Genomic DNA, 15,778 nt, shown 5'->3' with positions numbered 1-15,778 from the left:
ATATTTTAAGCACTGATATTAGAGCGCATAGTGGAAGGGCATGCATGTATGTTTTGTAGTGTAAAAAAAAGTATTTTTCGACATAAAGTTCATCAGACCATTTCTCATTGTGTCCGGCACACTGCAGCATATTGCAGAATGTAGAAGGAAATCAATATTGCAACATTCATCATAATAACTTTGACAAAGCGACCTTCTCGTGCACTTGTCATGTGTCATCAAGATCACTAAGGATGTTCAGTTCCAAGTTTTCCATGTGTGTCCAGTTATTTTCCAAGTTGGTTATACATAGGAAGTGTTAATAGATGCACACACTTTTCATCAATACAACACAAATGTAATTTGTTAATAGACAACGCTGCAGTGAAATCATTCTAGAAATGTGTTGTATATTTTAGAATGAATAAACTCAAAAACGCTTTTAGGTCTTACCTGAAGTAGTATATGTAATGGACTAGCTTTTTAAAAACGTATGGCCTAAAGTCTATAACACTTGTATGAATGCACTACCTCAATGAAAGCAAAACAATCAAAAAAAAACAATGGATCTAGGTCACAAAACGCTGGCAGAAGCTATTTCTGCGGGGTTACTTGTACACTTGAAGTCGTTTTTAAACTTCTAATGGGTAATACAAAGAAACCTAGGTGTACTTCGAGGAATTGTGCGATAGTGGTAGATTTCTAGGAATCGTCCTAAGTAGAACATTTCCTCAACGTTCGAAGTTTCAAAAACAAACTGAAAAAGTGTTTACTAGGAACGCTTACATCCAATAATTGGATAATGAATCACAAAGACCACGACAGGACACTGAAGATCTGACCCACTTAACTAATCGGTGGATGAGGCCAGGTGTCTACCAGCGACAACACCGATTGGTCTCTTGCCCCGAACCTCAGAGAGAGCCATTTCCAGGATAATCCATGGGGCTGTCAATTTGCAGGAATCAAAGTCTAGAGAAATTCAACTATATATTTAAGGATGGCACTGCACAGCATTTGGGAAAAGTTAAAATGCTGAAAAACGTCCTGAGACCCAAGTAGAGAACCGAGGTGAAGTCGGTAATCAGGGGTCTCCAGCCTTTTCTATTCCGAGAGCTACTTCTGAACGTTCAAAACCTTCTTTACTCAAAATAAGAGTTTTAAAAGGGTGCACATCTTAAGCACCGCCACTAGGGAGCTTCAGTGAGCATGCAGTAATGTCATAACAGCTGTGTCACAAAGGGTTACATACAGGTTCCAAAAGGAGCGTTTTTAGACTTTGTTCTTGTTTATGAATTACCCCGTTGAAGGGAGTCTCTCCTTGGGGCTTGTGATCTCATTGTCATGCAACACATAATGACCCTGGTCTCATTTTGAGAGCCAGGGCCCAAAACTCTTTCATGATGTGGCTAATTTTCCTGAGGTCCATTTGTTGATTCTCACAAATAAGCAAATACAAACTGTATTTATTAACAAATAGAGTGCATCCCTAACTAGGACCGTCGTCAACAATCTAGTTTCAAAGTCTCATGCAAACTTGATAGCTGGCTTCAAGTTAACATATCTCTGCAGTCACCACATAGCTGCATATACCTGTCCGACAGCCATGCCACACAAATTAAGTGTGAAGAGAATTCGCTACAAAAGCTGAATGTGTCTAAAGAAAGGAAGGAAAGAATGGAAAGTAAAAAAAAAAAAGCAAAAGGAAACAGATGAAGAAAGGAAAAGAATGAACGAGAAAGAAAAAAGAGAAACAAAGAACGAAATAGAGAAAAAGAGAAAAAGAAAGAGATGGATGAGGGAAGAAAAAGGAGGGACCAAAGGAAGGGAGGTAAAGGAAAGAAAAGAACGAGGGAAGAAAAATTATGGCAGAGGGAAGCAGGTACGGGAAAGTAAGGAAGATTGGAAGAAAGGAAGGGAGAAAGCAAGGAAGGAGGAAATATGGAAATGGAAAGAAGGGTGAAAGTAAGATGGAGAGGAAGACACACAAAGAAAGGAGATGATGAAACGAATAAGGCAAGGAAAAGTGGAAGAAGTGGAAGAAAGAAATAAGAGGAAGGGAACAAAAACAGATGCCTCAATCTTAATCCTTACCAGTACAATGACCTGGTTTCAGGTTTTTGGCATCTGCACTCATGTGTTCCTTCTGATGTCCTCCAGACTCTCTAAAGATACGAGCCTTCAAGCCCAGCCCACAACAGAGAGAACATTTATGCAACTCCCTCAAAAGGACAAATGAACAAGAGATGACACCCAAAAAGTACAGCGTCCTTGCATCACACCTTGATTTACATGGAGCTTTCTCAGTTGGTTCTTTTACTTATTATGATGACATGGACAGTCTGTGCAACCTCCAGGAGACATCACACAGGACAAAGAGTTTAAGGGCCACATGTGTCAAGCATTTTTGCGTTCGGAAATGTGCCAAGTCTCAGAGCAGCCAACTTGTGAACGAAAAAAATGCTTTCACATGTATCAAACCCTATTTTGCGATTCGGTGACCTGTAATCAAATCACAAAGGGCCCGATGTAGGTAAATCAGATTTACCGCTTCATAAATACCGAATTTTACCGATTTGGTATTCTTGAATCGGTAAATCTGATGTAGGTATTCATTCGGTAAAAAATACAGAATCGGTATGATGCGGTATTAACCGATTCGGTAATTACAGAATCGGTAAAAATACCGAATTGCCAAGGGGGACAGGGTGTCACTTTGACACCCTGTAGCACCCCAGTTTTTGGCTTGTGTGCAATGTGACACACATACATGCCCTTAGGGCATGTATGTGTGCCACATTGCACAGGTGTACATGCACAGATGTGCATGTACACAGAAATTCGTAATTTACCATGCAACAGTATTACATGGTAAATAACGAATTTCTAAGGGCCTGTGGCACTGTAAACTGTGCTACCTACATTTGGAATTACAGAATCGGTATATTTACCGATTCGGTAATTTACCGAATCAGTAATTTTACCGAATCGCTAAATATATCGATTCTGTAATTTTCAGCCCCCTACATAGCAAATCCCAAATACCAGTCGGTAACGGCCAAAATCGCCCGTTACCGACTGGTATTTGGGCTCCTACATCTGGCCCAAAATGGGTTTGCGATTCGGTATTTGGAAGGGCCTTGTTTAGGCGTCCCTTCCAAATACTGCATTGCTGGGGTATGTATGAATGTTTTGTGACTGCAGATGCGGTCGCAAAACATTCACATTAACAACCAACTTCAAGGTGGTGGTAACTCATTCGCAAACAGGAAGGGTTCCCCAAGTGACTGCCTGCTCTTAAAAATGAAGAGTGGACGATTCATTATTTTTCTTAATGCAACCCATTTTCCATTTAAAAAAAGATTGCTTTGTTAAAAAGCAATCATGGGGGGGGCGTGGCTTAGCGCCTGACGGGGATGGCGGCTCCCGTGTGAGGCTCCTCGGCGGGACCGGGCGGCTGTCTCCTCTTCATGCTGCCTCAGCGCTATTTTCTACATGAAGCGACTCGGAACCTCTGCTGAACGGCTTCGGACCTCTCCGGCCCATTTTCAAAGAATATTTCACCGTGTTTGGGACAATGTGAGTCTTCTTCTCCTGTCCCTATATCGTGACCGCCATTTTGTTTCTACACGCAGAGCTGAGGTGCCGATTTTCCTAGTTCACAATGGGTTGCTGTGGCTTTCTAAGATAGTTATTGCCTTATTTCCTGCTTCCTTACTGCTCTGTGGGATAATTTGATGTTTCATGCACGTTTATTATTATTATTATTATTATTATTATTGGACATTTATTAAGCGCCTGGTTACGCCACTGGCGTGTCCCCGCGCTATGACAAGTGGAGTGACTGTCCCCCCTCCTCCCAACCAAGCTATCAACAGAAACAGATAAGTTTTAAGTTTTTTTCTAAACTGGAATTCGGAAGATTCCAGCCGAAGTTCCAGTGGCAGGTTATTCCAGCATTTGGGGGCAAGGTATCTGAAGGATCTGCCTCCCATGTTTACAGCGCTATTGACTCTGCCTGTAGTGAATGAAAATTTGTGGCGGCCATTTTGTGCTTTTTCTTCATCCTCATCGCATTTTTTGGCCACCTCGTTGTTGTTTCTCTACATGGGCAGGTCCAAAGGTTCCTTTTCCACAGTAACTACAGCAAAGCATATTTTTATCAAAAACTCGAAGGTTTTTACTCAATTTTCTCGCCTACAAGACTCTCTTCCCCCCGCTGAAGACATGGCAGCTTTTGAAACTGCGTCAATGCCTTCTGGGAAATCTCTCACTAAACGCTTTAGGCAGAATTCATCCTCGCCACCGAAATCCTCTTCACCTGTCTCAATGGAGGTGTTACTGGAGGAAATTAGGGGATTGCGTCCCTTTATGGAGGACACCAATTCCAAAATGGAGGATACCAATGCTAAACTGTAAGTTCTCACTGACACTTGGTCTCAACTGGATAACAGAGTTACGGCAGTTGAACAGTCCATTTCCTCCATCACGGACACTTGCACTAAAATGTCCCCTCTCCAAGCTCAAGTTTCTCTGCTTCAACGTCACGTGGAGGAGTTGGAAAATCGTAATAGGCGTAATAATCTCCGCATTTACGGCCTTGAGGAGGGACAGGAGGGGGCTGATCCACTTACATTCTTTAAATCCTTTATTCCCAAAGTTCTTCGTATGCCAGAGGGCACTGTTCTTAACATCCAGAGAGCGCTTAGACTGGGTCGTACGCTTCATCTACTGCTCCCTCACCAAAACCTAGAGGGGTCATCCTGTATTTCTTGGAGTACCCGGATCTATTGAAGGTTCTTTCTGCTGCCAAATCCTCTCAACATGTTACTTGGTCTGGATCCACTTTATTCTTCGCCCAGGACTACGCCAAGGCCACTGCGAAAAGGAGGAAGGCCTTTCTCAACTTGAGACCTGCTCTTCGTGCAATGGGCGCTCAGTATGGTCTTTTCCACCCCTGCCTTTTTACGGTTACTTTTAACAACAGGACCACTACTTACGAAGACCCGCTCCATCTCCAGAGTTTCATAAATGCTCATAATACCGAATCCATGGACGCTTCCTCCTCCAGTGTTGGCTGATTCCCTTTTATATGTTCCCATCTTTGTTGTCACAGTATTCCACGTCTTGATGGTTGAATATTATATATTCTAACTCTCCCTGTATCGTTCTTGTTTGACTTTGGTTGAATATTATATGTTCTGACTTTCCCTGTATCGTTCTTGTTTGACTTCGAGTTTTCATATTGTGTTAATATTTTCTCCCACAGCTTTTTCCCTTCCTTGATGTGGTGCCTCCCGGTCCTCCGTCTTGTCCGTTCCCGGCTGTGCCAGCCGTCCCGTCTGGCTCTTCCCCTCCCCTCGTATCCTTGGATACTTTCTTTGTAGGTATGTTCTTCTCTCTTGTATTCCTTTGGTTGTTTCTATGTCAGATGTACTCTTTACATCTTTCCCTATCTTTTGCTTGTACTATTTTTCTATCATTTTTGTCCTCTTCTCACACTATTTCTCCTTCTCCTCTCCCTGATTTTGCTCTATTCTTTCTTTTCTTCTCTTTTCCTCTTTTGATGCCTCCTCTCCCTCTCCCTTTTCTCCCTTATGCTCTCATTTCTTCTCATCTCCGTTTCCATTTTCTTCTTCCTTGTTTTTTCTCTCAGATTCATTTCTTTTTCAGGTTATTGCATAATTTGGTTTCATGATCGTTTATTGCATTGTATGCTTTTTTCTCTACCATGGTTATTTTTCATGAGTTACATTCCGAGTTATTTCATGGAATGTTAAAGGATTGAATAATCCCATTAAAAGACAACGAGTGCTTTCGCACTTGGCTAGACTGAAATCTGACATTGTTCTGTTACAAGAGACCCACCTTTCCGATGTTGAAGCTTCTAAATTGCAACGACTTTGGGTAGGTCATGTTTTTTCCTCACCTGCTTTGGGGAAAAAGAATGGAGTTGCTATCCTAGTTCACAAAAAGTGTAAGGTCTCTGTCACTCACCAAGAAATAGACTCTGATGGTCGTTGGGTGATCACCACTTTTACTGTTGACAATGTTCATATTGTTGTATTTAATGTATATGCTCCTGTCTCTGTTAACAATGCCTTTTGGCCTTTTAGTTCAGACAAACTCCTCTCTTTTACTAATAATTATATTATTTTTGGTGGCGATTGCAATCAAGTCCACAACCCCATTCTTGACAGACGTTCCCCTGTTCAATTTGTTGCTTCGAAAATGCATAACCAATTTACTTCCACCATTAAACGAAGTTCCCTAACTGACATTTGGAAACTTTGCCATCCCGATCTCCAAGAATATAGCTATTTCTCCCCTCCTCACAAAACTCAATCCCGTATTGATTATCTGTTTCTCAGTCAGTCCCTGACCCAACATGTTCTTTCCTCTGATATAGGTTCCATCCTAATATCTGACCATGCCCCTGTTATAGTTGATTTTTACCTTATTCCTTTCTCCCCTCCTTCTGGAAGATGGCAATTTAATAATTCCCTTCTCACTGATCCCAAATTCTCTGGCCAATTCAGCTCTTTTGCAGATGATTTCTTTCTCATTAATTCCGTTCCTGAATCTTCTCCAACCATGATCTGGGACTCATTCAAGGCTGCTGCTAGAGGATTCATTATTAACTATGGGGCATATTATCAAGGGGGTTTATCTCCGCTTTTTTGGCTTTAAAAGCCAAGAAAGCGGAGATAAAATTATCTCCCTATTACCAAGCTGTCGCTAACACCAGTTAGCGACAGCTAGTAGGAGATAGCGACCATCTTGGGCCCCACTTTGCATGTCAGTGATATTTATCACTAATGAGATGCAAAGTGGGCGTGCCAAGATGTTAGAGACTGAAAACAGTCGCTAACATCGCTATCTCCTATTACCAACTTTTGGAGATATTCGCGCTAAGCGGGAATATCTCCAAAAGCTAACACCTGCCCTGAGCAGTTCTTAGCCATGTTATCCAATGGGAGGTGGATAACATGGCTAAGAGCATTTGCTCGATAATGCATGAATATCGCTGACTTTTCAGCGATATTCATGCATTTCGGCCGTTTTTTATCGCATTTGCGATAAACCTTGTTAATAGCAAGGTTTATCTGCGATAAAAATCGCCGATGTGCGGCGATAATTTTTGTCTCTAAACAAGTTAGAGACAAAAATTATCGCTAGTTGTTGGTAATATGCCCCTAAGTTTCTCAAAAGAAAAAATGCTTTGAGAAGCAGTCCTCTCTTCTCCTTGCCAAGATTAAAAAGTTAGAATACTCTTATTATCATGCCCCCACGGATTCATCTCTAAAAGACCTTCTCTCTGCCAAGATTACTTTTAACAAAATGTCTACTGACGCCGCGTCTTCCTATCTCTTAAAAGTAGTGCCCGGTATTACGGAGGTCAAAACAAAATGGGGAAACTTTTAGCTAACTATTTGAAGATTAGACAAGTTAGAACCCGGATTTCTTCCATTACTGACTCTTCTGGTACGTCTCTTTTAAAAAATGCTGATATCTTACAGGAGTTTGTTACTTTCTATAAACAACTCTATACTCCTGAATATATTCCACTTCCTTCGGATCTCTCTTCTTATTTTCTCTCACTCGCTCCTCCCCCTTCTTCTCATGTTGACTTTCACTCGCTTGAAGCAGATGTTTCTTTAGCAGAAATTTCTCACGCAGTCTCGGTCCTGAAACATGGTAAGGCCCCTGGCCCGGATGGTTTCACCATTGAGTTCAATCAACATTTTTAAAAACTTCTCCTCCCCGTATGCTCCTCCTCTTCAATTCCTTTATTGCCAACGGTCTCTCTCAAGGTACATTTCAAGAAGCAATTATATGTCTTATCCCTAAAGAATATAAAGACCCTGCTTTCTGCAAGAATTACTGCCCCATTTCCTGTGTAAATACTGATTATAAAATATTTGCCAAATTGCTAGCTTTGCGTATTGACCCTATTCTTCCTGAACTCATTGGCCCTGCCAATCAGGCTTTGTCAAAGGGCGTCTTTCCTCTGATAACTCTCGGGTTTTATTTAATATTCTCAGCAAGGCTTCTTCCTTTAACTCTCCTCTCGCGGCTATAGCCCTGGATGCAGAGAAGGCGTTTGACAGGATTAGTTGGGATTTTAGGTTTCATGCTCTTACCTGGATTGGTTTACCCCCAAGCCTATTTCCCTTATTTCTCTCTTGTACTCTGGTCCTAAAGCATCCATTTTTGCTAATGGGAAAATTTCTGATTATTTTTCTCTTTCTAGAGGAGTTCGTCAGGGCTGTCCTTTATCTCCCCTTTTGTTTATTGTAGCCCTTGAACCTTTTCTTACTAAGATACGTCAAGACTCCCAAATTACTGGTTACAACCCTGGCCCCAATCAGATTAAATTATCTGTATATGCAGATGACATTCTTTTGTATTGCTCTAACCCTGACTCTACTATCCCTTCTTTTCTCCACCAGGTTAATGCTTTCTCTTTAGTTTCGGGTTATCGCCTGAATCGGGATAAATGTGAAGTTCTACCCCTTAATATTTTATGTCTCAAACATTATTTTGACCAAACTGGCTTCTCCTGGCAACCAACCAAAGTAAAGTATTTAGGCTTATGGTTTTCCACTACTATCTCCAGCACTCTGAAAGCCAACTTTGACTACATTAAGAAAAAGTTATCAGACTCTATCTCCAGGTGGCATCCTATTTTCCTTTCCTGGTGGGGGAGATTAGACACCATTAAAATGATGTTGGCCCCTATTATTTTATACTCTCTATCTATGATCCCTGTTCGGATACCTTCATATTATTTTAAAAGTTTGGACTCCGTTCTATCCAAATTCCTTTGGAAGAACAAGCCCTCCCGCATTGCCTTATCCTCGCTTAAAAAAGATAAATCTAATGGTGGTCTTAAGTTCCCTGATTTCAAATCTTATCACTATTCCTTTATTCTTAAACAAGCATCCCATTGGTTGTCTACTGATCTTCCTACTTATCCTCCAGTCTGGTTATCTTTGGAAAAATCTCTGAACTCACCTTTAGATTTTCCCGAGTTTCTGACTTTTTCTGCTACAACATCCCTCTTACGTTCTCCCATCATTGCTCATTCTCATCATCTTTTGGCTCCATTATTATCCTCCTCGTATCCCTCCCTTGCTTCTCTTCATCAACAATCTATTTGGCACAATAAATTACCTCGAATCAAGAATTGTTCCTTTTTCTGGAATTCTTGGAAATCCAGAGGACTGATGTGGATCTCCCAGCTCCTTCATAATGATGCTCCCCTACCCTTTGCTGATCTCCAGTCTCAATTTCACCTTCCTAATTCTGCACGAAAACAATATGATCTTTTACGTCCTGCTCTTCTACTTTACCTTCAATCTCTTCCTCCCTCCCATGATCTGCCTCCCCTTTGTGATATTCTCTCCTCGCTATTGTACTCCTCTCTTTCGGCATCTTGCATCTATAATTCTTTGCTAAAATCTCCTACGCGTCTTAAAACAAAGACTGAATTGGCTTTGGGAACAAGACTTATCGGTATCTTGGCCTATCTCTCTAAGGGATAAATTGTGGTTAAAAATTCACAAAACTTCCAGAGCTGCCAACACCACCCAAACGTTATATTATGTATATCAACGACTGCTGCTTTCTCTGGTTAAACTGGCTTCCTTCTCTTCTGACCTTTCCCCTACCTGCTGGTCCTGCCCTTGTATTCATGCTGATTTGGCTCATATGTTATTTCACTGTCCCAATATCACCACTTTTTGGCACTCAGTTTGGTCCCGCATTAATACTATTTTTATTATACAACTCCCCTTTTCCCCTTCTAATATCCTATTAGGTTCCTTGTTCCCAAATCTTCCTCAACACCCTTCTCACTTTAAACTACTAGATTTATTTTTAGCAGTTGCCCTACACCTGATTACCTCCATTTGGAAGGATTCCTCAAACGTCACTTATTCCGCTTGGTGGAATGCGATTTGCTTTAATCATAGGCTTGATACCAACTATGTTACCCCCATTTCCCTGGCTGTTAAGAGAGATTTATTGTGGATTCCTCTTACCACATACTTATCCACTTGTTCCCCTTCCACCCCCACCGCCATTACAAATCCCATCGCTGGCTCTGATGAAGTCTGCAAACCTCCTTGATTTTTCCACTTGTTGTCTTTTTCAAGATCCTTTCTTTTGTACCTTTGCCAGATGTATTTTATTGCTTTTACTTTATTTTCACTTGATATAGCTTTTACGCATACAATGTATACCTTGCTTCTGTTTTTTGAACTTGTCTTTTCTCTTTGACTTAGAATAAGTGTTTATTGATTCCATTTATTATATATTTGCTTTATGCCCAGTTGTTTCTGCATATATTGTTTTTTACCCTTTGGATGGACTGTTGTATTGTCCTATTTTACTTGGTCTCAATAAACTTGAACTTAAAAAAAAAAAAGCAATCATGGACTTGGTGTTCTGCTAACCCCAGCAGGCCACCATTCCTGTGACAACACTAGGAGGACACAGAGGAAAGCTCCTACCTGACATACAGCGCTGCTGTACATCGCGCCTGTTCTCTCATGCTCTCCCCCGTCGCCGCACTTGCCACCGCGGGCATTGAGAGGGGGGAGCGGCCACAGAAGACTACATATCCCAGCATCCCCTGCTGGGCTCTGGGACGCCGCCTACAGTGTCATTTCACCGCGCTTTGAGGCGCATAAAGAACAGACACTGCTGCTGGGGAGCGGGGGTCCACAACACTAGGAGGACACAGAGGAAAGCTCCTACCTGACATACAGCGCTGCTGTACATCGCACCTGTTCTCTCCTGCTCTCCCCCGTTGCCGCACTTGCCACCGCGGGCATTGAGAGGGGGGAGCGGCCACAGAAGACTACATATCCCAGCGTCCCCTGCTGGGCTCTGGGACGCCGCCTACAGCGTCATTTCACCGCGCTTTGAGGCGCATAAAGAACAGACACTGCTGCTGGGGAGCAGGGGTCCACAACACTAGGAGGACACAGAGGAAAGCTCCTACCTGACATACAGCGCTGCTGTACATCGCGCCTGTTCTCTCCTGCTCTCCCCCGTCGCCGCACTTGCCACCGCGGGCATTGAGAGGGGGGAGCGGCCACAGAAGACTACATATCCCAGCGTCCCCTGCTGGGCTCTGGGATGCCGCCTACAGCGTCATTTCACCGCGCTTGAGGCGCATAAAGAACAGACACTGCTGCTGGGGAGCGGGGGTCCACAACACTAGGAGGACACAGAGGAAAGCTCCTACCTGACATACAGCGCTGCGGTACATCGCGCCTGTTCTCTCCTGCTCTCCCCCGTCGCCGCACTTGCCACCGCGGGCATTGAGAGGGGGGAGCGGCCACAGAAGACTACATATCCCAGCGTCCCCTGCTGGGCTCTGGGACGCCGCCTACAGCGTCATTTCACCACGCTTTGAGGCGCATAAAGAACAGACACTGCTGCTGGGGAGCGGGGGTCCACAACACTAGGAGGACACAGAGGAAAGCTCCTACCTGACATACAGCGCTGCTGTACATTGCGCCTGTTCTCTCCTGCTCTCCCCCGTCGCCGCACTTGCCACCGCGGGCATTGAGAGGGGGGAGCGGCCACAGAAGACTACATATCCCAGCGTCCCCCTGCTGGGCTCTGGGACGCCACCTACAGCGTCATTTCACCGCGCTTTGAGGCGCATAAAGAACAGACACTGCTGCTGGGGAGCGGGGGTCCACAACACTAGGAGGACACAGAGGAAAGCTCCTACCTGACATACAGCGCTGCTGTACATCGCGCCTGTTCTCTCCTGCTCTCCCCCGTCGCCGCACTTGCCACCGCGGGCATTGAGAGGGGGGAGCGGCCACAGAAGACTACATATCCCAGCGTCGCCTGCTGGGCTCTGGGACGCCGCCTACAGCGTCATTTCACCGCACTTTGAGGCGCATAAAGAACAGACACTGCTGCTGGGGAGCGGGGGTCCACAACACTAGGAGGACACAGAGGAAAGCTCCTACCTGACATACAGCGCTGCTGTACATCGCGCCTGTTCTCTCCTGCTCTCCCCCGTCGCCGCACTTGCCACCGCGGGCATTGAGAGGGGGGAGCGGCCACAGAAGACTACATATCCCAGCGTCCCCTGCTGGGCTCTGGGACGCCGCCTACAGCGTCATTTCACCGCGCTTTGAGGCGCATAAAGAACAGACACTCCTCCCGCGACGCGGGACGCGTGCGGGCGACGCCGGGCGGAGCCCGGGCAGAGGGCGGGCCGTCTGTGGCCGTCCGGGGACGACAGGGGACGGGACGGGCGTCCCCCCTTTGACCTGCACTACGGAAATGGGTAAGCGCAAACTGCAAACATCCAGTAATGGGGGTACAGTTAATGCTAAAATTGCGCGAAAAGCTACAGCATCATCTAATATTATGACATTTTTAACATCAGCTGTGGGCAAATTGAATCAAGAAATTGCCGAAAAAGAACGTGAACTGGGTTTAGACCCAATAATTTCGGATAGCCAACCATCGCCCACATTAAATAGACCACCTATTCCCCTGGAACCTGTAATACTGACTGTAAATGCACCTGATATTAGGCAACAAGAGAAAGCCAATACCCTGGGACAAGAGGATCAAGAGAACAGTAATCAAGTCCTTCAGCAAACCATACATGATTGTACTCAGGAGCCTGAACCTCAGACCACTAAATGCCCTAAACGGATTATCCATAAATCTAAGGCTCAAGGCACACTTTCACGAAAGAAACAAGGAACTCCTTTGAGTGCCCTCGAAACCTCAATTAAGGACATGGTGGAGAAGGTCCTTGTAGATAAGCTTGAAGGGGTACTCATACAAATCTCCACTGACATTATTGAGACACTTAAGGAATGTGTTACTGAAATATTGATGAAATGTGATAGGATTAATGATTACATATCGTCTTTTGAGAAAGATTCACGGGGACCATTAACAAAAACTACAACACGCCCATCTTTAAGTCAACAGAAGCAACCCCAATCCCCTATGGAGCAGGGGAATATTGCAGCTACATGCCCTTTGATCTCATCTGCCCTACCACTAGAGCCTAAGGTTTGTGGTATTAGGCAAACAGATAGGGCATATTTGATAAGTAAACCATGCCCTCCTCAGGCTAAGCCTATGGCACCCCCTGTAGATGAGCGTAACTCAGCGGGGCATAGTGAGGTAATATGAATTTTCATGGTCAGTTATGTCCCCTATCGTAGACCCCAACGGCTCCATGTACATGCTTCTAGTACATGTAAGTTCCCTCCACAACCAGCTATGAAGACGCAAATACATTTGCGTCCAACGTTAACATGTCCTCTTTCAGATCCACCATGAATGGGTCGGATATTCCGTTCCTAAGTGTGCCTTGCCAACGTCTTTATATGGTGCACTTTCACGTTTTCTAGCTCTGGCGAGTTAGGCCCTGATTTCTGCCATCGAGCCTTTTCTGCCCTCTGTCTCTGGAAGCCGCAGCCTGCTGCTTCCTGACCCTTGACTTACTCCCTGTGTGGCGAGCGGTGCCTAGCTCGGCCTGCCTTGCCTGCCAAGACTGTATTCAACCTTCAAGTTATCTGCTCCGCTCCTCGAAAATACATTCCTGTCTAGTAGTTTAGGAAAACATCCTTCCCAGCTGCAGAGCAAAGGGCCCGGCCTCACTGTCTCCATGCAAGTAATTCATAGCTCCTGTTGCCATGGTAGGCCCATGGCCCCCTTGCCTTACACGTAGACACGTAGTTGCATATGCACGCACTAGCAGTCAGTGTAGAATAGCCTCTGCCCGAGAGACCTTTCCTTCTAGATAATACAGTTCCTTAAACACAAGATATAGATATGATTTGGGTTTAGGTTGTTCTGACACTCCAGACTTCTGTCTCCTCATGTAGGGCTAAATGTCAAGTCCCCTTCACCCTCCAGTTCCACGTCAGTCACACGTCATACTGCTGCGCGCGCATCTCTGCCACATGTTTCTGCTGACACTGCAGGATTCTTCTAGGGATCCACCTACTTGCATTACGTTTTCAGTGACGTTGTCTAGCACACACCTTCGTGTACGCCCTTGTGCACGCCTTCTGTTACGAACACATGTTCTTATCTCGTTTCTCTCAGCTGTTACGCCTCCTGCATCAATTTCTATTGTAAATGCATTTACTATATAAATGATACTCTGTTAATAAATCATTGTACATGTCCTATCCGTTCCCTTGCACATGCTACCTGGTTCGAACCAATAACCAATTCCTTTTTAAGGAATAAAACCCCTTTAAAACCTCAACTACCCCGGATTCTGTCTCTTATTTTTGACTGAGTTATTCTTATTGATATTTACCGCATAAATTCCGCATAGGTAATTACATTTTACCACATAATTGGCGCCCGAACAGGTACCCCTCCCCCACCCCACGCGCCGGAGGTGCGTTGCAGGCCCGGTCCCCTGCCACAGCCGTGAAGGACAACTACGCGTACCCGCAGGATTTCCTGTATCTCCCTCAGGCCAACGGAGGTGACTGAGGCTGCGATCAACACCCAGACGAGGCGGTGAGGAGTGCGGAGGATCCCGACCAGAGCCTAGCTGAGAGAGCAAAGTCCGAGGTATTTGGAGGCCCACCAGTTCCGAAGTTCCGAAGTACCTGCGTCACGAACCGAGTCGAGTCCAGTCCAGTCGAGTCCAGGGTCCAGTCCAGTATCGAGTTTCCGAGGCCTTCTGTTCCGTGCTTCCCGGTGAGTACCGTTGCTGGGGACGCATCTAGACGAGTGCATTAATTTGTGCCCGGTCAAGACGGGGTTGGATACACAGCCACGGTCTGCACTGTTTAGCAGTGTATCTGTACTGTTTAGCAGTATATCAAGTATGGAGGTAGCTAGTTTCATTTTAATTATTATTGTTCGTTTTCAAAATGTTTAAATGTGTTTTAATGTCGTGGTATGAGTGATTGTTCGATCTATATTACTGTGCTTATCGTATTAATTGTGTTCAAATTCAAGTAAGTATCAAGTACCAAGAAGTACGGCTGAGACATGCCGCTATTCTCTAAACTGAGACAGATAGGAACTAGAAAAGGGATACTAGAGGAAGCTGTTCCCATTCCACCTAGGGACACTCCAGGGTACTTTATGTACCACAAGCACGGCTTAGACGCTGTATTATATCTCGATTTGTGGGTAGATTACACTAAAGATTTAGCAGAAAATCAGAGGTGGCCCGCTGCAGGGACATGGGATGCCGAGTGCATCATGAGAGTAGAAGAAGCATTATGGAAAAAGAAAGCCAGACAGTCACAGAAAGATGCCATTGAATTATGGCGTAAAGAATCGCATAGACGCACAGAAAAGGCATTCAGAAAAGCAGAGAAAAGTAGAGAGGATTCAGACAAAGCCCGTGAAAATGTATTAGTTGAAGAGGGGATACGAGTAAAAACAGAACAAGTAGACCGACAACGAAACGCTCTTATGAATGGTATGTATCCTCTTCTGGCCGAGGGTTTACCTAAGGCCACTTCGGAAATACCGAAGAATCTGCCACCTCCATTGGTCCCGACTAAAGTACGTCACAAGGCCACAAAAGACATATTCCTTTCTTCCTATTTAGACGATGTAGCCCCCGAATATGTTAATGTTCCGCCACCACGCACACCACCTGCTGATGGCACTCCACCCCGAAATCATCTACTCCCACCTCCGCAACGAACTCCTTCTCCCGTTCCACCACCTGCACCTGCTCCCCCAACCCTTCCTGCACCTATTCTTCCGATCACTAACCCATTCAATCCTTTTGGTCCTGGCACCTCGGGAGGTG

At 44.7% G+C, this 15,778-nt stretch overlaps 1 protein-coding gene across 1 annotated transcript in view; it reads left to right on the top strand.

Moving 5' to 3' along the window:
- LOC147724340 (uncharacterized) overlaps window positions 1-5,664 on the top strand; it is a 29,206-nt gene extending 23,542 nt beyond the window's left edge. Inside the window, exon 2 of the mRNA XM_086918024.1 lies at window positions 5,653-5,664. Within this exon, the coding sequence (XP_086774150.1) occupies window positions 5,653-5,664 (12 nt within the window). The remainder of the gene's footprint in view (window positions 1-5,652) is intronic.
- Window positions 5,665-15,778: the final 10,114 nt, after the last annotated feature.

Source organism: Lissotriton vulgaris, chromosome 4_1, assembly GCF_964263255.1.
Source record: "Lissotriton vulgaris chromosome 4_1, aLisVul1.2, whole genome shotgun sequence".
NCBI lineage: Eukaryota > Metazoa > Chordata > Amphibia > Caudata > Salamandridae > Lissotriton > Lissotriton vulgaris.
The sequence above is the reverse complement of the archived record's forward strand: the minus strand, read 5'-3'. Positions and strand labels throughout refer to the sequence as shown.